Consider the following 22,848-nt stretch of genomic DNA (forward strand, 5'->3'; position numbering starts at 1 on the left):
GTAATATAAAATTAAATATTTTAGATTTAAAAATTATATTATTTTCTTTTTTAAATATCACCAAACTTGTACCCTTTGCACCAAGCCATAAAATATTATGCACAGCTTGTAGGAAAGGATAAGGTTTTCAGGGTAAAAAAGTACTAAAATCCTGTCCAAAAGAACCAAACTGAAGTAAGGCAAAAGACATTATTGGATACATATCACAAACACTCGCTTCCTTCTTCTAAAATAAATTGATATGGACAGGAATTGTACTCCATTTTTAATTTCTCGGCTGACAAATTACTCCTCTCTAATTCCTCGCCTCTATCGAGAACAATTAAGTTTATATTATATAAATTTATATAAATTGCATGAAATAAATTAATTTTTAAAGGTGCTGATCAACTGAGTTAGAGATTTAAAGAGAGCAGCGGCGACGGCAGCTCGCGAAGTACTGGTTTCGCTCGCTATATGCTGCTTCTTTCTTTGACCATCAAACGGGCCCAAAGTAAAAAAGTTTGCTTGCTCTCTTTTGGTCTCCCGTTCAACGTGTGTACCTACGTACATATAGAATGCATATATATATATCGGGCGGATTCTCCCTCGGGACGTGATTCGTCGGAATGCCTGCCCACCTCACTCAAGTCGAATAAAAAAACGGCTCTTGAGCTCAACACCTGATGGATTTCGCCAAGTTACCCTTTGAGTCTCGTGCAAAGTCCGTTTGCGCGGCATTTACATATTCAGTGTGCGCCAGTTAGATTTCCACTTAGGATTAAAGTGCCCGAGGTTTGACGTCAAAAGCAAGCAGACCAAATTGTATTTTCTTGGTAAAAATTTCATTCGTGAATGAAAAGGGAATTTTCGAGGCCAAATGTTTCAGGAGAGATATTTAGTGACGTAACTAAGCTCCCAAAAGGTATTACTTTGTGTGATGCTGTTTAATATTCGAGCGAAATTTGTACGTTATGAATTTACTCATTACAATATTATCAGAGCAACTGAACTAGGTCGTAGTTTTTTTTGTTACTGACATTTTATTCTTGTTTTTAAAAGAGCATTCAAGCTCATAGTGCAATGCGAATATTGCCAGCGTGCAATTTCTTTCGTAATGATGCCTTGCTCGAGCGAGCATAATTAGACAGCTCAAGTTGTACAATTCATATTACGCCTTGAATTTCTCTGCTGCTATTACAAATAATAGGAAGCGAAACCAAACGAACACGAAAAAAACCAAGGAAGATTCCTAGATATTCTGCTCTGAGATGACAACGCTAATGATTCCAATCGCAATAACAATCGAGCAAAAAGCTTGTCGTGCCGCGGCGCGGCGCAATATTGCATTCAGCGCAAAAAGATCCAACCCCGGAGCTGTTTTAGATATAAAAATACGGTGCGCGCGGCAATAAAAAATGTATTGCACATATAAAATCCTGGCTGCAGAGGAGCTGCTGGCTGCCTTCCTTTTATTGGAACACGCCGGGCTAGCGAGCGGAGGAGCAGTGAGCGCCCATTACGGTGGATTTTCACCAGATGTTTGCATTAAAAAAAGGTCTGCTCAAGATCTGCACTTTTTCACAGCATTATGTGCATTTCTGCAGACTGTGGAATTAAGGCAGCATTCACCAGTGTCTCGTTAAGTTAAGAAAAAGAGCGAGACAAATGCAAATAGAAGATGCTTTAGTTAGTATTAAGGAGAGGTGCTGGGCAATGCATAGAAAAAATAAATTAAATTTCAGTGAGATAATTAATTGATTGAATATATATTAGCCAAGCAATATTCATGATTAATATGATATGTACATGAAAAACTTGACGCTCTTTTTAAGAGTCCAAAGCAGATCAATAGTGCCGTAGTAAATTAAATCAGCATGCAATGACTCTACTAGAATGCGAACATCAAGGATGTGCGGAAAAAGAGAAGAAAACAAAAAGGAAAAAAATCATCACATGTTCTCGTGCGTGGTGGGCAGCATCATTAAATAACAAATTTTATTTCCCAGTCGATGACAGCGACCGTCTACAATCATTGCTTGAGCACATAAATGAAGAGTTGACATGTTCTGTGAATGTTACTGTTCATTAGCCCTGCGACACAACTTTCTCTTAAAAAACAAAACAAAACGTTCGATCCATTCTAAGAATTTAAAAATACTATTGGAGAAATATTAATTAAATATTTTCTTGTATATTTTAAATATTTATTTATTATTGTTCTGAAAATTGAGAGAAAAGTGCTGGAAATCCCATCCCTACGGAGTCCTATTATCACACTGTCTGGGCAGACATAATCAATGCAATCTTCAGTCGGCCAGGGGAAATTTGATGCTGCGCCGCGTGTGAATGATGTGTGCCGAATTAATATTCAGCAGCACGACCGTCACAAATATGCACCTTGGGCCGAGGGGCTTTGCCAGTATAATGAATTTATTTCCCGCAAACCCCTTGTCTTGTGTTCAATTAATTGAAGCGGCTCGACGCGACGGGTTTGGAGATGTGCCTGATTTGCCAACGCACTATTGCGTGCCACTGCGGTCAATTCCTAATGCGAACAATACATTCGCCACGGCCCCTCCTGCCTCCTTTTAGTTGAAATTTCGTTAGAGTCCCTGGGTGAACAGTATTTGGAGCAAAAATAAATATTAATTAATAATTAATAAATATATATGATGTTGTAGCTCAATCTGTTAAAAATTATCAAAGTGAAAACTCAAAAATTTGGTCCATTTTTAACTCTCTATCAATCTGCTCCATCATTTTCGACTTACCATCTTGGTTAATTTATTTTATAAACTTCCTCTTCGAATTTTCGGGTTTTGCTTTGTTGCTTGCCATCACCGGTAAGTTTTATCAATTTCTCTGAAGTTTAACAAATTTACAAACAAATTTTAGATCGCATGCATGTGTACATAATTATTACAACTTTATGCAAATATCATTTCATTTTATGTCAAGCGTGCAAATTAAAATCTGTATATATATGCTACTTTGATGATCAATCATATGTTCGCAGTTGGGATTGGAACGAAGCCCTATCACATGCTAAACGGATTTAAATGCACCTAAACAAGATTAAATGGCATTCAAAATCAGCGCTGCACTGCACGTCTCTGTTGATAAATCCCGGCTTTGCTGCTTTGGCGCCGTATTCGGAACACATCAAAACGAAACGAAGTATGCAATGCGCGTGTTCTCTCTTCGAGGGATGTGACACAACAGAGATTAACATCACATGCGGATGCGTGAAATACGAACACACTTTATACAAGCATACAGATGTTCACGGGATTCAGTCGCGCAAACACACACACACGCACAGCGAGTGCGTGTCAGTTACAAGGGATGCAAAAACTGATGTTTGCACAACACCAAAAGTTGAAGTGTCACCCCCACCCCCTCGGCAGCTGCGTTAGCTCTTTCGAAACATCGACTTTCAATGGCGTGCTGCTCAGGCCAAAAGTCTTCCAAGCGTAGGCATATATGTTTTTGCTGCTTTGAGCCGGATTTGTGCTGTTTGCTATTTTTTGCCTGCTACCTGCTGAGAGTGAACGCAAAATAAGCCAGGATATTAGAAAAAGACATTGCTATAACACATTTCTGCACCCTTGTGAATGCATTCTGTATGCATAAACATGGAATTTCGAGTTACAAGGGAGATGCTTTTTATGCCTTGAAATAATGAAAGGTAAAAAAAAAACGGCAAGGGATGCGAACTTGGTGTTTTAACAATTTATTCGTCGGATAACCTGCTTACATCGAATTAATATGACAAGCTTACATATTAACATAATTATTTCTGCTTACACCACAGAAGCAAATTAAAAATTGAAAATTATTTCAAATTTTTATTTAAATTTTTATTCTTTATAATAGAGCGGTGAGAGGTTACGCTTTGGCGATTCATCGTATTTTCTCACTTTTCTGATATTTTGATTGTACCTTTCTTGCATGTATTTTTACTTTAAATTATTGTGTTGCTAGATGGCTCTATAAGCAATAAAAAAAGGTTCACAACTTAATTTAGAATTAAAATATGTTTACAATTAGGGAGCAGAGCAACTTTGCCCTATACCTGCCCACATCAAAAAACAAATTAAGAATTTTTCATTGTGAATCGGATTCACGAAAACTCTAAATTAAAAATCTACAGCATTTCATAGTATAAATGCTAACCTTTATATTTTTCTGATTTCAGCGTCCTTCTTTGTGTGTCAGATTAGGTTTAACGCTTAAAAGTTAAGACATAATATCGGAGCAAATGTGATAAAAATTCTTTTGAAGGGAGAAAAGAGATCAAGCACAGCATCAATCAGTGACCTTGCACGACCTTGTTCAAGGACGAGCATATTGCCCTAGATCCTTCCGCAACTTTTAAATGCAATTTTGTTTCAACTTTCATTTGAAACCGCAAAATTCAGCAGGAAAGAATGCAGAGCAATATAGAATCGTGGCAGTGAAACGTAAATACTCGTGAAACTTTTTCCACCCCAACTTTGTCTCATTTAGCACAAAAAGCCTAATTATAGCAGCGGGGTCGACGCGGCCATCAGCGGCAAGCGAATATGTATAGAGCAATTGGAGTTACTTGAAGTGTAAAGCTAACATGATGTCTGTATTATGCGCTTTGTGCGCCCAGTTCGCCAACCCGCCCGCTCTTCAACTGGCTTACAGCGCCGCAGAATCATTCATGCGTGGTATTATACTGGAGGAGCAGCAAACTCTCCGCTGATATGACAACCCCTCGAAAGGCACGCGAGTTTTCCTATATCACCCGTTGGCCACTTTCCCTGATTTTTGCGGCTGATTTCTGCTCAGTTTGCTGCACTTCTTAATTCAGCAGGAGATTGGAATATTCGAGCAAATTTGCATTTTTGTGATTTGCACAAAAAGCTGGCACATATTCCGCAGAGGTATTGAAGGGGAGGACTGCCGCTTTATTTAGTAACACTCCTCACAACTTAAACTAATAGATTGACGTGTGTACTATTTTTATTCTTCTGTCCTGTATATTTAACTGAGTGAGATTGATTACGTCATGCAAGAGGTAATAACCACTTACGACTGTTTTTTGTAACAAACATCTTTTGACAAATATTTTAATGATAATTATATCATATATTTTTCTTAAAATTAAGGAATTTTAATGACAAATCAATTTAGTTCTAATTTTTCATGATGATGGAATTAGATTTAAACTTGCCCTCTCGTTGCTTAAGTGATTCAAAATCTACTTCAAACGTATGATTTCAAGTTCATTGGTTTTAAAATTGTTTGAAATTACAAAAGAAAACATTTGAAAGATTATTATCAGTTATTAAGAGTCTGTCCGGCTGGAAATTTTTGCTTGACACGCTTGACTTGCAATCAGATTATTCCAAAAATCCCTTGTATCAGAGTGGGCACGGTATTGGATATTGTTTTAGAGGCAAAAAATCTGATTATCTAAGGGGACATAATGGGCTGTCCATTAAGAGAACGTGTAATACAATTTTTCTTTACAACTGTTCTCATTCTCTTCAACTATGATTAAATCTTTTAAATCTGTCTTAAAGCTATGTAGTTTGTTATCAAATTTGTTCGCGATTCTGCAGGAAAAATCTTCTCCACATTCCGGAAATCACACAATGCAAACAAATTAATAGTAAAAAGGTGAGATATAAGCAGTGCTTTATTGTATAGCTACAATTCTTGGGAAAAAAGAACAGGCGTGAATTCCTAGATTTTATAAAATGAAAAGGAATACTATTGTTTATATGCAGAATGAAGCATCCGTCAGTATGATGTATCTTTCATGAAATGCAGGTGACTGCGAATTTCGCTGTAACATTCATGGATCGAGCTCGTCTCTGACCTGACTACACTGCATCCCAAGTACCTATAGTCGCATCCTATAATTAAATAATTCACCTCTCGTCCCGGGGCTGGTCGCTCCATAACTACCCACCAACACGGGATGAGCTGCGAGAAGTTAGTCAATAAAACTGCATCATCGTGTGTAGCTCGCCACGAGGATGCACCCAGGGCTCTCAAGACATTATTTTTGCGGCGGCGCGTGTTAAATTTTCACCGCAAGTGCTCCCCGACGTACGCTAAACCATAAAAATCAAAATTCTAGTATGCAGTTGGGCCTGGCCGGGCAGAAGGTGTGTTTATATTGGTCGGTATTGCGGTTTTCCGCGCCACGGCTGTAAAAGCAAATGAATTTATTGCAGCCGCTCTACCCGACGCCTGCCTTTCTTTTTCGGACCCGCCAACCACCCCGCATTTTGATGGCGTCCGGTTTTTTTCCGCAGAATGAACAGTAAACATTACACTCTGACGCAACACGCACATTCGGAGAAATTTCATTTTTGATGGATTTGAGGCGTACGTGTAAGCGCAATCCTGCGTGCATCCAAAGTTAATCGAATTTTTAACAGGGGTTTGGACAACATGCTTTGTTTTAACTGCGAATCGTGTCAATCATTCAACCACTTTTCTTGTTAATAAATTATCCTTGACGCTGCTTGAAATTGCTATCCTTTTTCAAATAAAGTTTTATACTTTACAGTTTAAAGTAGTGCTTTATATTTTTCTATTTAAGAAAATCGGGCCACATACCTAGCAGAGAGTTTTAATAAAAAATCCCATTATATGAATATTTTATAGGTCGCATTCAGTTTGTTTCAATGAACGAAAAAGAAATATGTATCTCTCAAGCTGATCAACTTTTTTCTTCTAAACTTCGAACTTCCAAAGGACCTGGCTTTAGTTTTCGGAAACACTCACAATCAGCAGCAAAGAGCTCACTTCGACTGCTTTCCTTTTAATAGTTTTTGCAATCGGAAAGCTCTACCATTGATCAATAGTACTGATCAGAAGATGAATTTTATAAAGGGACGAAAGCCTGAAAAAGTGTGCCGTGTAAAGAGCAGACTAGAGGCAGAGCCTAGTGGGCAGATGCTGCTGCTATGCAGATAGCCAGCGCCAACTCGGTACTGTCTCCCCACGAAGGGACTGAATAATGCAGTAGCAGGCCACCAATAAATGTTGAACAACAACACCAACCACCGAGCCGCTCTCTCTCTCTCTCTCGCACATACACTCGCACATACACACACTACTACCACCAACAACATCAGCAGCAGCAGCATCTCACTTCCTAGCCTGCACTGTCTACTTTCCTGTTTGTCTGAAATTACGGTCAGGCCACCGCACCACCTAAATGACTGGCCATCATCAAGAATTTGTCTGCTTGAGAGTTTGCTAGGCTGGCCTTTTAAATGATGAACTTTGGCCGTTGGCCCCGTGCTCCCCCCTGATGCATATCCCCCGCCAGCTTGCTTAATTATTAACTCGGGATGCGGCGCCTGCGAATTTCACGTTTGCTCCGGCGCGTTTTACTTGTGTTTTGATTTCACCCTCGCTCGTAATAACAAAGAGAATTTGAGTACTAAACAAACAAGAGCGTAAAAGGATTTCCAAAATGCATCAAATCATAATATACTCCAATTATTTCCCTTATTTCATCTAGTCACTACAATTTTTGGTGAAAGATTTAAGCTAAATTCACCAATTGGGAAAGTCATCAGTGTTTGGAGCCACCAACAGAACATTTTCTTTCGACACAATTGGTAATTCAAAATTTTCGGGTACCTATGCAGTATAATTTTAGATTCAATCTAGTTACTACGCATTCTTTGTATAAAAATATTTAATTTGACCGTATTGGACGTCCTGAAAGCTGAAGTCGATTCAGCCAATCTCTTGGAGAAACGAAAGGAACCATTTGTTTGCCTTGCAAAATAATCTTAAACCCTGACTGATTTTGGTTTTCCCCTTATCAAAATCAATCTTTTTACGCTGATAATGCACAGTAGAATGTTTGAAATTGAAATCGCTGTGGGCAAGTGCCCGAAATTTTTGAATAAACGGTGACATCATCTACTGGCAGCTTTGAACACTGAAAATTTCTCAATTTAGTGAGTTAAAAATTGAAATGAAAGCAAATAAAAGTTCAACTTTAACTCCGGAAACAAGGAGGTCAGCCTGCCGCGCTTCGCCAGTCACAAGTCAAAAATTCTAAAAAGGTGAAAAGCGCCGGAGAAAGATTGGATTGTGACCCATCGTGCCGTAAACCACTATCAAACTTCACTTTAAAACACTTTTCCGCCCCTAGCCACCAGTAAAAATGGTCAACCACACCAGGTTAGAATCTGGACAAGCCGGTCCAGCCAGCTACCAAATCTCTCTGATGAAACATGATGTTTAAGCACTAACAATAAGCAGCACTTCATTGCAAGTTTTGTCATTTAATAAAATTAAACTATTATTTCAAAAACTAAAGTCAATCTTCCCTTCCCTTTATCTTTGTTATGTAAACGTGCAAAATTAGGTATAACCGTTTTAAACGCACGAGGGTGCCGCACCTGAAGAGAAAACAAATGCACGACACAGATTTGCTTCGCCGATTTGCTGAAATTTCGCCACTTTCGCCGCTTTCCTCGTAAGAATTTGCTCCGTGTCCTTCCCCCATTCGGTCAGCGCCGAATTGCGGATGATTTCGCTCGGGTGTATTTCAAGTCCATAAAAGTAGCGAAGGAACCAACTTTACTGCCCTTAGCGAGCTCATTTCTCGCAATTTGTATTCCGCGTCTCTGCCTGGGGCGCATAAATATTTTATTAAAAATTCGGTCCCACGCACTGCCACTGCACTCTCGCTGTTCCGGCGGCCGCTCGCGCTGCACTTGCCACGCCGGAACGATCTGCGGACTTTTCGAGGACGCGAAATGATTGTTTTCGCTCTCATTTCGGGCGCCATTGCACGCGCGCGGCGCCCGCCGTGTACCTACTCGTATATATGTATGTGCACATGTGCGTGCGTGCGCCGACTCTGGTGTTTGGTTATAAAAATAAGGTATGTACATGGCGTTGTAATCTGCACCTGACCCTCCAGTTTTGCATTCCCTTGAGAGCCAAGGGAGGAGCTTGTGTATTTACATGAAACATGAGGTCGGCCGGATCCACACAGCTGAGGCCGAGCACAGTTTTGCGCTAACTTTCCCTTCTGCTTTTAAGACGTGTTAAGTAGATGAACAAAGAAGCCGCGTTGCAGCCGCCGCCACCGCCCGCTCGCAGTAACTGATTACTCCACTTATTATTACTCCCGAGCCATTTGTATGAAAGAGAGAGCGCGCGCAGAGGAGTCTTTTATTGCGTAACTTGTTTGACTTGGACTTAGGCAGCCGGCGACGCAGCAACTTGTGTGCCTCGTCTCGATCGCAACTTTTCCCCACTCCACGCAGGGCTGCGAGTGCCGAAGAATCGATGCTTGTTTGCGGCAAATGGGGTGATAATTGAGCGGATTTCGCACCCAATGACTCCTTATTCCCCCTAATGGTCTCGTTAGCGCACTCTATTAATTTCGCCTCCGTTTGACGCTCGCCCGATGCGGATGACTTCGTATAGCTCTTCACCAGACTCGCGATAATCATTGCTGCTAGCTGCTTTATCAGGGGTCTTTGTGAAATGGAATTGGGAATAGATTTCGGTCTTTCCGGGTATTTTAGAGATCACCAATATTTTTAAATAACTGCAGAAAAATATTTATCTGCCGTTTCAAATTTCAATTGTGTTTAGAAAAATAATTAAAAAGAAGAATATAGAATATCTCTAGATATGATATATTTAATCTGGCATTTCTCACTTTGCAATCAACATCTTTAAATTGTAACTCTTTCCCTCTGTTACCAAAAGATTTTTTGTTATTTTTTTCTGTCGCTTTGAATGTGGATATGGGGCATAGTTGCTCTGCTGATCTGCAATAAAATTACTTTTGAATCTAAAAGGCTACAATAAAGTGTTAAAACTGTATTAATGATCCAATAAATGCCTTCAAATTATTATGTGTTTGAAAATTTTACATTCAAACAGAGTACATTTTAGGGTTGGAACTTTAAAAAGTACATCTTATTTGAATAATAGATATTTTTGCTGCTTATGCTTTCTTTTCCAATCACTCAAACAATAGAATACATCAATTTAAATGTCTTTATTTTGTTAATATTTCAGACAAGCAAACGCAGAGAATGGGAAACAAAGTAACGCAATGATTTGTTAGACATTCTAAAATTAATACCTTTAAGATATAATCAGCTCTTGAAAAACAATATTTAAACCCATTTAATCGTACTTCTTACTTTTTGGTGCGAATGCAACGAAAAACCATCGTGAATGAGCTCGTTTAACAACGGACTTAGCAAATATTAAAAATTTTTGCTCGCTGGTTTGGTTCGTGGCGAGCGAGGATCTAAAAATAGCTTTTATATTTGCGGCCGACGCAACAATTAATTACTCGCGAGACTACTTATGCGAAAACGGACGAAAAGAGGTAGGCGAGCGTGCAAACTTTGAATGGGTGCACTTCACACTCAGTAAGCAGCAACTGCTGCAAAACAAATTCTCGTCGACGCAGCAGATAAAATATATTTAATTAATTACACGTACGTACGCATGTCTTGCTGCTAATGGGTGGCTCATTAAGCGGGCCGCAAAAATGCCAGCCGTGTTGCCCCTTTATTTGCATTCCTGGATCCCTTGCTGGGTTTCACCCCCTGCGCCATCAGTCGGAGAAATACCGTTTTTGCTGTTTCCATCGCTTTAGGCGTTGTTTGTTTGTTTGTTTTTGTGGCTCGCTCATGCGGGATTATTTGTTTTAAATTCAAATTTCGCTGATTGCTCTGTGGAAAATTGGAAAAGGCCAGAGCGCACTTTGCAACTTTCGGCCAGATGTGGCTAATTAATTTTTCCGCAGATGTGATTTTGAGGATCTGATTTTTTTATAACAAACAGATAATTAAAATTTTGGGGATAGAAGAGTTGAAATAATGAAGACCGATAAATTCAGATAAAGAATTGCGGGATCTGTTTATAACAAAACAAATTGTGAAAAATTCGTTAGATATGACACTATGACAGTTTCTGACGATCATTTGAAATTTAAGCAAATCCGGCAAGATAAAGAATAAGAAAAGCTAAAAAGAGCTCTGTTTGAGAGGAATCAATTTAAAGATACACAGCTGCGAGTGAATTTTGAAGACAAAATTATCTCACACACGTTCTCGTTCTGGACTTTGACTGTTTTGAGCTTCGGATCAGCAGTACTTTGTCTTTAAAATATCAACCACGTAGCATTAGTTGTAGGTAATTCTACACACATGTCGTATGAAACGATTGATTGCACTCATTTTCGATTCTGAGGTTAATAAAAAAGATAATGAGTGTCAAAATCTTGTGAAACCCTGCCACTCATTCTTTCTAGTGACTAACATCCTTCTTACGTAAATTCACAAACCCAAAATTTCATCATTTCTTCAAATTAATTCAAAGATTGAAAATTCTTTTTCTTTTGACACGAAAAAGCTAAAAGGAAAAATTCCGTTCTAACTCGTATAGAGGATGCAACTACTCCCCTATCTAAAGGATTATTTGGTGAGGTACAATAAAATATATTCCCAAACGAATTGAAAATGTTTTATTAAAAGCACGAAATATGCTCAAAAATATTTTGAACCAAGTGCTGGAATATTCCCTCACTTGTTGGCGACTGAAAAGGCTAGTCTCACCGTTTTTTTATAGTTTATTTCACTGTGGTGTGTGTATGCGCATGTGAAATTTACATGCGCGCGTAAAACCCAACTACTGCTGCATATAAAATTGCGCGCCTGCCGGCTTTCCTCGGCACCGCTGTTGCTGCTGCAGTGCCCAGTTTGGCCCCACGAGAACCGCTGCAAGAATTAACCGGGAAATTTTGAGCTCCCCCGCGTAAATAAAGCAGCAGCAGCACGCCGGAGTGAGCGGCTCTGATGGCCCAAATTCTGAAGTGGGCCGCACAAAATTTTATTTTCTCGATTTCACTGCCGGAAATATCGAGCACAATTTTTGCTGCTTTCTCCCTCGTTGAGCATATTTTTGGGGGTTTCTCCAGATCGAAATTTGACCTCTGTCGAGCAGCCAGACGCAACACCCACCAAGCTGCTGATGTGTTTGAAATGCTAGGCAAACCGTTGAGCATAACTGATGCGCCGGTTGCATAACCATTGCGAGATAAACACTCGCTGTTGTTATCGCGTTAGATTTGTCGGATTTAATTAGAATGTCATTCGTTGGCATCAGAGATAATGCAGCTTAATACCATTGAACAGTTTAATGGTGCAAGTTAATGTTCAGAGCCTATTTAAGAGCTCTGTGTAGTTCCATGCATGTGTCTGATTAGAATGAAACGCATAGCAACCAGATTGAAATAAATCTCAACCGCAGCTATTGTATCTATGCATTTGACCTTTCTGTATATATTACTTCAACAGTTTTGATTGAAATTTCTGTATGACTTTTCAAAGAAGGTGAAATAAAATCAGCTATCGGAAATAAATTTCTGGAAATAATATTCAATCTTAATTGATATTCAAATGCCAATGTCATCGCGATAGATTTTCCAACGCGCTCTCTCCCCTTTTCATCATTAATTTTTCATCTGCTATCACCGTAATCCAGGCAAAGCTGTCCGTCGGAGTGAACGGATTAAGCGAGAGTCGTGAAATGGCTCCATTATCTACCGTAGTAGCGCGCCAGTCTAGTCCTTTGTCATCTGCGTGCTCGTTAAATTGGAACGGAGCAAATCCCGCGAAACGAACATCTACTTTTGTCCGCCGTTCCAATTCATTAGGCTAAAAAGGTGACGAGCACTGTGAAGACGGTCGGACAGTGCACACACACACACGCGCTTTTGCGCTGTTATTTCTGGCTGGGCCAGCTTGCCTGCATTGCAGAATAGGAGCGAGAGAGAGAGAGAGAGAGCGAGAGAGAGATAAGGCGGAATAGGCGCAGCTCGACTTCTCTCTGGTTAAAAATTTACAACTCTTTCACATATCCCGAGAGGTGGTGGAAGCGCAAGTCTCCCAAGAAGAGAGTTTCGCTGTATTTCCAGCCCAGCTAGCGTGCCATTTCTGCTGCAGCCGTGAGCACCTTGGTGTCAGACGCAATTTTTATGACCGGTGCTGACTTGCCACGAATGGTCCAGCCCGCACAAAGAGAACGTGCACCGAAATCCACAAAATCCATACTCCATTCTACTTGAGAAGAAGTGACGATTGCTAAGAAAACAAGCACAATTTTTTTCATCTTCAGTTTTCTTAATGAAACTCACATTTTTGCTATAAATATGTTGAGCTATTTTGCTGAAATATCTTGAAGATGCTAATTTTAATAGGATAAGGATTTCAATTAAAATTTCGTTATCTAATACAAGTATATTAGTATAAAAATATTTGTATCAAACAGCCGAGAAATTTTAATTCCATTTAAAAAAAAATACCTTTTGTGGCTGACAAACTCAACAAAATAGTACTTCTAATTCCTTGGCTTAAGAGTGTGGAACATTATTGTTTTTATTTTATTTTTTGCATTTGTTTCACCAGTACTGAAAAGTTACAGTTCCAGACCCTCAGGCTTCATTGGCATTATTTTGCCAATGAGTTGAAAACTCAACGCTGCAGAGAATTTTTGTAACGCCGATCATTGAAAACGATTGACTGCACTTATTCCTGATGGAACAATGTAAAAGAGACGAAGCTTTCCCTCTCTGCGTCAAAATTGACCCTTTCAAAAATTCACAAGCCCAAAATTTCATCCTTTTTTCGATGCTACTTCAAAGTTTATTTTCTTTCAATTTATTTCCTGCATGTGCACTGTCCTAATTTTTGCTGATTAAAAAATACTTTCACACACAAAATGTGTGGGATAGTAAAGTAAACAAATTCAAGTGGTACTTTTGAGATTTGTTCAAACCTCTCGCAAATTAAAAACTCAATATAATAGCAAATTTTCACTTGTTGCGTAAAGCGGTTCGAAATTGAGCATTTAAAAAACAATATTTCAGAGTTTATCATTCTTCCACCACGTCTCCAAGATTGCGTCTGAGTGGGTGTTTAAAACTAGTAGTTTTGTAAACAGAATACATTAATTCAGAAAACAGTGAGCCGTTCCTGGCATGCAAACCGGAAAAATCAACAATATTTCATAATTAAGGGCGTCGTTAGTTTAGAAGCGTGGGCGCAGAGCGAAGCTAATTCATGTACATTCCGCTGCTTAAACACTCCTGTTGTCGACGAGATAAGAATTGAGAGGGTGAAAAATGTGCAGTCAAGTGCAGTTGGCTCTTAATTTGCTTATGGCGTCGCAAATAGGACTATCTTGGTCAGCGTTCCTCGCTGCGGTTCGCGAGTGTGTTTTATGTGTTAGGTTGCGCATGCAAGCGCGTGCGGAGGCGAATGTTAATTTCAGATATGGAGACGACACAGGCGAATTCTAAATTACATTCAAATCCTTTCCCCGTTTGCAGAGGCGAAAATGAGGTTGCGAAGGGATCCCAACTGTCGTCGCGTGCGTGCGGCGCGCTGTTATTTCTGCAAGAAGACGGAATAAAATGCCAAATCTCAGGGAGCGGTTGCGAAATTGCCCTGACACAATCCCCCGAATTGCCAGTCACACTCCCAAAATGTGAGCGCAGAATTCCACCCAAATAGAAACAGCAACACAGGGCGTGTAAAATACCAGCGGGTGGGCGCCTGCTGTTTTATTCCGCGCGTCAAACAAAATATGCTCCTTCTCTTGATATTGTCTTTCCTATATATTTTTTTGGGCAAATTTGCCGATTTTTCCTCGAACTTCTACAATTTCTGACTTCAAGAAAATTCGGGGTTTTTAAGCATACCTTCATTAATTTAATTATTCAAAGTGCGCTTCAAGCAAAATAAAGGAAAACTATTGTTTTGTAATTATATCGACGTTAAATTAATGCCGGAAACAAATTGAATACAAAATAATAAAATATTTTACTCATCTTCGTGTGAGCTTTTCTGTTTCAGAGTTGAATAAAATTAAAATTTAACTAAATGCCCAGCCAAATTAGGAGGTGCACTCGCACTCGGCAAATGGGAATTTTTACATTAACTAGCCACGAGCATTAATTTCAAACTAAGCAAGCGTGTAGCGGTGGGCCCAGCAGAGAGAGAGAGAGAGAGAGAGAGAGAGAGAGAGAGAGAGAGAGAGAGAGAGAGAGAGAGAGAGAGAGAGAGAGAGCAAAATGAGCAGCATTCCTGTCCGTAGTTAGAGGCAATATAAAAGCAATTATTCTTCGTGGCGGCAGGCAGAAAGAGCTCGAGTGCAATCAGACGCGGCCACCACAACTGCTGGTGCTGCAGTATTTGCACTTCTTGTCTCCCTCGCCGGCCCCGGAAAATGAGAATCGCCCCCAGGGGTGGCGCAATAATTATTAACTCGTAGCACCCAAACTATTTCTTCAACACTTTGGTGGCTGGAAAATTTATCAGACCGCAAATTGATGCTAATCGCCTCGAATTTGCACCGCATGCAACGACCATTGTGTTCGCTCTGAAAGACTTGAGCGAACATGGACTTTGAGATGACTTTCTACAATGAAGCTCTTCAGTGCAGAATGAGGAGAAGTTTAAAATGATTGAGGTCAGTATATTCACATTGCTGTGTCTTTAAATTTTAACAAGATTTAATGATTTTTAAATATTATAAAGCCATAACAGTAGCGATATTTGATTACTACAGATTTAATTCTGTCTATTTAACATTCTTGTTCCTGAAAATATTTTTAATTACTAATGATTAAAGTATCCATTAGCTACATAGCTCTAGTTATGAGTATAATAAATTTATGGCTTACCAGATCTGATTATATACTCAAGAAGAAGACCTTAGTTTTATAAAACTATTGATCTAGTTTCGCCAGCAATAGAGAGCAATACATTATGAGGTCTTCCAAAATAACCCTGACTTTTTTAACATACCTAAAGTGATTAAATTTTAAAAATTTGATCACAAAAATACTCAATTGTAAAAATCCAGCTTTTTCAAATGCTGAGACGGTCAAAACATTTTTAGTAAAATTGTATGTAATACTCTCAAGCTCAATTCGTCTGCGGAGGAAAAAACTGGCTTTTGCAATGATCTTTTTGTATAATGTGTAGCTTTAAAATACACTTGTAGAAAAATCCAATTGAAGGAGAGAGGAGTGAGAATTTTTTGCTTCTTTGCTCTTTGCATTGAACTTTCCTCGTTATTTCTTAATTACTTCCCGCGATGTCTTGTTGCTTGTTAAACGTAAGATATATTGATTCTTTCCCTGCACTTTTATGCTCGCGTCGCGGTCCAGGTGGTACTGTAAAAAGAGGACAACTAAGGGTCAGTGAGGGACAGATAAAAAAGGTTGGGTGTGTCTGCACGACTCCCCGGTGAGTCGTTCCTTCACTCCTTCTTTCACCAATTTACTTATAAGCGCCCAGTAAACAAACTACACCGGCTTGTTGCAGCGTCGTCGGCGACAATTTTAAAAGGACGCATATTTAGTACTCGGGCTGTTTCGTTGCAGGCGCCGCGCGTTGACATGATAAGGATATACTATCGTGAAGTGAGGAACAAGGCGCAGCTTCGGCACACAGACGGCCCTTGTCAGATATTTGTCCGTGTCTCTCGTGGCATGTGGTGCATATTCAAATCATCTGCTCTCTGCCAACTAGTTTCCAGCTTACTTAGCCTGCAGTCGCAGATGTAGGTCGGCCTTGCCGTGTCGCGCTCTCTGGAGCGAGAGCAACTTGACGAATGGGCTGAATTTAAATGAAAAATTTGAAAAGTTTATTCGGTGTGGGAGAGACACGACAACTTGTTTGTTTGATGTACACTCTACTGCTACTTTTTAGTCGTTGGCTCTAAAATGTTGTGCGATGACTTGCTGTGCAGAATATGTATTTTATTTCTTGTGTTAGAGCTAAGAATTATGATGCATTCCACGAGCATGGCTTTGCGCAGCTTGATGTAGAAATTTCAAGCATAAATTAAGCTTTGAAATAAATATTTTGAGTAGCATCCAAAGGTATGAAAAAATGCAATATGAAGTTCCCCTAGATATGATTTTAATTCTGCGTTTGAATTTGTCGTAATAAGCATGCTGAAATATTTATCTGAACTTGTCAATGATTATATATTATGTATACAACACAAATATAATCAAAAAGCAATTTTTAATTTAATGCAGTTTGAAATGAGTCCGCGATCTGCTATAAATTGGACCTGTCTACATTCGTGTGTGCTGCTGCAGTGCTGCAAGAATCCTCCCTCTCCACTCCATCTCTCGCTGGGGTAGTCAAACTAGGAAATTGCGAAGCAGCAGAGAACGGCATCAACGCCCTTATGCTGCCAACTTTAGCAACAACTCCTTTTTGCGGGAAAATTCAACATTATTCATTAGGTGGCCGAAATCAGAGACACTTCATCTCATAGCTTAGGTGTGGTAAATTTTTATCGGCACCACAGCAACTAAGCTTATAGCTTTTATATTTAGGGATTTTCGTATCACCAATATTCTTGACAAAATGAGATAAATACCATTACCGAGCATATTTAATTTATTTTTGGTATGTAAATTCAGCAATGGACAATATTTATACTATACCGCAGATGCTAAAAACTGAAATAACTGAAAAAGTTTAAAAATAAGCCATATTAAGCATATAATCTTGATCGAGATTAAAAGGAATGACCACAGCTTGAGCTTAAATATGCACCTTAAACCAAATCCCTTCGATATTTGTAACCAAACCAAATTTGACTAATTATAATGCAGACTGATGGTCATCTTCTGAGATACAAAATAATTTTTCATACTTGAATATAATATAATTCATCATATTTGGGGGATTTGAGCAAATAAATACGCATTTCCAAGAACTATTATATATTTATTTTAAATATCCTCATTTATTTGTGAGAAATTTGATCCGAACTTTAACTCTTTCTCAGTAATGTCATTGCAACATGACCAGTATGCAGAGAATATTTTAAAGCGCGCTCTATGAATCTCACTTCTGACACTTTTACAAAATAACAGCACGTGCGTGCTCATATAATTTGTCGAATAACAAAATAATATAACGATCAATACATAGTTGCTGGGCATGTGTTTATAATTTGATTATTCCATACGCGCTCTCAAAACTTCTACAACAAGCAAAACGAAAATGGAGGTCCGCGACACACTGTATATATTTTTCAATATATCACATGAAAACAATCATCATAACGCAAAGTATTTACGAAAAAATACATCGCATCTCCATTTGAGTTCTATTATTCAGCAGCAACACGGGAGAGTGAAGTGAGAAAGAACAAATAATCATGCCATTTTTACTTCCATTAGGTGAGGAGTGTGTGTAAGTGGTTTTATTTTTCTCGTTTCCATTTTTCGTGATAAAATACACATCTTTCGAAGTTATTACTATCATATAAAGCTTTTCAACCAATGAGATTGGGAAATCCTCTCTTGTTATAACGCGTAAACCAGGGAAAATGATTTTAAAATATTACAAACGCTTCATTCTCAAATGTCAAAAATGCACCATATGTACCCACTAGATATTCTCGATTTTAAAGTTGATTTTACAGGAGTATCGCGATTGGACTTTTAAGAGTTTTAACGTGTTATTTATCCAGGTTTATTTATGCAATCTGCCCGCGGTCAAAACTGCTCAGCATAAGGCGAGTATTGGATAACTGGTGTCATATTATACTTTTATTATGTTAATTCGCCATTGTTAGGTGATAAGTATTTACGCATTACGCATCAGCTCAAAATTGAAAATCCTACCGCATCCGCTCAAAATTGGAGAAAAATCAAAGAAAGGTCAAGGCTATCGTTAGAAATTTCTGAAAAAACCTTTGACATGTATTTTGATTGCAATCTTGCACGGTATTCCTCAAATAATGACTCCTTTTCCAAGAGGTTTTGGTAGCACTCTGCTACCAAAAGTGGCTATATTTCGGTAAAATTTTAAGTTCCCGCCTTTAACTTGTAGGACAATATTTTTAAAAGCATTCACCACTTCTAGCGTTAAAGATGATATGTAATACTGTTTTAGTTTAAGCTAAGTTTGATTTGATTTTTGGATTGAATGAAAATTTCAAAAAAAGGTTGGGCCGCTTTCGCAAGTCCCAGAGAACGAAATCTTGAAGCTTTGAACGAGATCTAAATCGCATGGTGTACAGTATCTAAAAATCATCTGCCAGACGTAACGTGTCTGCTAACACACTTACCAAACCACCGTTACAAATTTTGTAAAAATTTGATTTTTTTGAATTTTCGACAGCAACAATAAGGAGAAAGGGGGTTAGAAAAACTACAGCAGGCATTTTCTCCTGCGTGTGCGAGAGTATTTTGTGTGTCTGCGTGAAATCAAAGAGTTGTGGGCGTGTATTTAAAAGCCGCTTTAAAATTTACAGTAAAAAAGTGTGAACACATCTTATTTTTTGTTTTAATATGCAACAACATTCCAGTCCAAAAGTGACATCTCTTTTAATATTCTCGGTTTAGTTTTAATGAAGTTTACTCTCAGATCACTTTAGCACTGGACATGTACAAAGAACGCCTTTATTTATCTGTTTAATAAGTTTATTTGTATCAAGGATTAAAGCACTCATATGATGTCATTCACTCTCAAATTTACCTTCCTTTCGCTCTCAACAGTTTGAATAATATCACTGATGTTGGTCTCTGCTGTGTTTGGTTTATTTATGTGTGTCTAATGTGAGTGAGTTGACGCGCCAAGACGAGCGTGGTACGCTTCAGTGATGTTTGAAATCCGCCATAAATCAGCACTGTCTTTATATATTTACATAAATGTAAAGTGTGATCATTCATGTCTCTCATCTTTGTGTGTACATAACCATGTGGTAATATAAACACTACATAGAATTTGAAGTATAAATCACTTTGTTTTTTACTCTCTCTCTCTCTCTCTCTCTCTCTCTGCAAATGTTTAGATGTAACAATTATTATTTCTCTCTGATATATGCAATGTTAACTATTAACCAACGTCGTCGCACATGGTAATCGGAGGGCACGGGATTGGCAATTTCAAAACATCAAATTTGCGTGATTTTGATCGAGGAACTTTGCTGCTCCGAAAAATATTTCAGCTCGGCCAAAACGACCGCTGCAGACTGAGCCAAAAGAGGGCTTTTTGTAAATTTTGGCTGGAAAATACTTTTTCACTTTTGAGTGTGTGCTACAAAAATTGGTTTTTCATAATGGTTTAACAATTTAAAATTAATCGAATGCTTAAAGTTGAAAACTTAAAACCGCTATTTAAAAGAAAATATTATTATTACCAATGCGAAATCCTATGGATGCAACAACCCAATGAAGAGAGCTTTTAAAAACCTTGATAAAGTAAACACACTGTTGTTGTTGTTATGGGAAAAAGCACTTTGGCAGCTAAACTTTGCCCGCTTTTCACTTTAGTGTAAAAATGCAAATTTCGAGTACTACCTAACGGAATACTGCTGCTCGGTAAAAATGGAAAACTAAGCAAAGTTCCTTACCTGTACCTTTTTGTAATAATCTCATGCATGATCAATAATATACATTAGTCCTAGGCACAGCCACTATTGATGATAGTAAAATTTTACATCTGTTCTCTCAACGGTTCTTTCTGAAATCGAAAACCTATCTAATCGCAAACAAAGTGACACACAATCGAGAAATGATAAATATATAATTATGTATTTATCTAATTGGATCCCGCCCAGCTATCTCAACGCGAGATGCGAATATCCGATGGAAACGCAAACAATACGGTGTGTAATATCGCGCGTGTGAGATACATTTTTCACATATTATATGTAGTGGATTCCGAGGAGATGACGTGTGTTGTCGCAGAGTAACAGGCGGCTTGAGAGACCTTTGTGCAAGCCACCTGCATTGGTCGCCAGGGGTCGGGGGTGCACGTTGATTCCAAACCACTGCCGCTCACAGTGCACTTTCGATGGTGGCGGCCGTGGGCTTGGCTCAGCTGGCCGCGTTGGTGTTGGACAAGGCCGACGGAGCGGTGCCCTCCGCCGGCGAAGTGGGCACCGAGCCGGGCGGAGGGGGCAGCGTGGGCGCCCGCTCAAACAGCGAGGTGCGGGTGCCCACCCCGATCCACGAGGAGGGCACGCTGCGGGAATGTGAGAGAATGGGCCCGACGGGGGCGGCCGCCGGCGGCGGAGGAATCGCAGGCGCCGGGGTCAGCGACGCCGCCGACTCGGGGTGCAGGAAGTTGCGCCGCGTGTCCATGCGGTCCGAGTGCTGCCGCAGACACCGCGTCAGGATGTCCGGCAGCGACTCCAGCTGCTCCTGGATGGCGTTCAGCTTCTCCTCCAGTGAAGTCAGCCGCTCCTCCAGCACGTCCTGCCTCGTGTTCATGTCTGACACGATTTCGTACACCGTGTTTTGCGTCTGAAAGCAGAATTTACTGTGAAAATCAGAATTCCTTGAGTTTATCATTTGGAATAAAGTGAATTTTGATGCTTCTTATATAAGTTGGAATAAACGAACACGTGAACATCGAGAATGCATAGGGATGAAAGATGACTCTCTCTCTATTGATCGTATATTCGCAGAAAAACTGATGAGGTCTGTCAGCCTTTCCTCTTCGATATAAGCTTAAGTTTCAATGCATCATTTTTTTATACCAGGTAGTTGGAAATCAACCGATAAAAATAATATTATAAGAGCAAAGTCATCTCCAAAGCCATAAAAATGTAAAAAGGCACGCCATAAATTTTATGAAGCTAATTAATTAACTATATAATGACTATTGCTATCTGTGATATTTGTTTTGATGGCAAAGTGCTGCTGATTCGGCCAGCCACTGTGGAGTACAGAAAAGTAGGGTTTGATTTGTGCTTCTCAAATTTTTGAAAATTTTATTAATAGCCGTCCAGCATTAGTCAGTTATAGCTGTGATTTATTAGTTTCACCTCGAAACCCCTTTATTGCACCAGGGGAGTTGAAGACGAGTTGAGCAGTACGTGGATATTTAATTTCTGACTTTTAAAACCCGATATTTAGTGGTCTTAAATAAAATTTGCAAGCTGAATTTCTCAAAAAGGGCGAGAAATCCACTCTGAAAATTTCATACATGTTCATGGGTTTTTGTACGATAAAACTCTGCGAGAAAAATTCAAAGCATGCTTTTTTAAACTTCATTACTAGCAGATCAGATATTGTGGTTTAAAATGTTTTAAAAATATGTCCCTTAAAGATGGAAAAGAAATAAAAATATTGACAAAAATGGTATTAAAAACGTAGTCAGAATTTATTTTATATTCGCCGAATCTTCCCTACAACCCGTGACTTTCAGTCCTATTAAAACCTCAACCAATAATCCCCTCAGATAGAAATTTAAAGGAAAAACAAAATCCTATTTTTCAGTGCTATAATTAATTGATTGCGGCCAACCTGATTTGTCCATCACTAATTAAATGCATGCGACCAGCCTAGAAACTTGATCACCGCCACGACTTGTTTTCGCCAGCTAAACTAGGCTGTTGACTGATTAGATTGGTGCAAATCAAAGTGAGGGTCTTTGAATTAAATTGTGTTCAGTTTGTCGGTTCACCGCAGTTGGGCCAAGTCGCTCTGAGAAATTGGCTCTCCAGCAGCCCCTTCCGACTGGTAAATTATTTAAGACGGCTTCCACATTGAGCAGCCTCACACAGAGAGAAAGCCTTGAAATTTATTCATCTAAAATTAAATAGTCTCGTGTGCCCGTTGCACCACTGGAAGCCTAACTCCATTCGCCACTCGGCCTCTACTCTCGCTTTCCCTTCATTCTTTTAAGAAGATTAAAAAGCCAACTTCTCCTCGTCTGCTGAGTGGAGTAATGCAAAAAACTGTTTGCTCTTCAAGCTAACAATGTTTAAACTGCAATTAAGCGCCCAGGCGGCATTATTGCAGAGGAGACCCCAGGCACAAATTCC

At 39.2% G+C, this 22,848-nt stretch overlaps 1 protein-coding gene across 9 annotated transcripts in view; it reads right to left on the minus strand.

Annotated features, from left to right (window-relative positions):
- Positions 1-19,838: 19,838 nt before the first annotated feature.
- Positions 19,839-22,848, minus strand: part of SK (small conductance calcium-activated potassium channel) — a 70,223-nt gene continuing 67,213 nt past the window's right edge. For all 9 annotated transcript variants that reach the window (XM_065479880.1, XM_065479878.1, XM_065479879.1 and 6 more), the window contains one exon: positions 19,839-21,322. In XM_065479880.1, coding sequence (XP_065335952.1) covers positions 20,894-21,322 — 429 coding nt within the window. In that variant the 3' untranslated portion in view covers positions 19,839-20,893. The remainder of the gene's footprint in view (positions 21,323-22,848) is intronic.

Source organism: Cloeon dipterum, chromosome 2 (assembly GCF_949628265.1).
Source record: "Cloeon dipterum chromosome 2, ieCloDipt1.1, whole genome shotgun sequence".
Taxonomy (NCBI): Eukaryota; Metazoa; Arthropoda; class Insecta; order Ephemeroptera; family Baetidae; genus Cloeon; species Cloeon dipterum.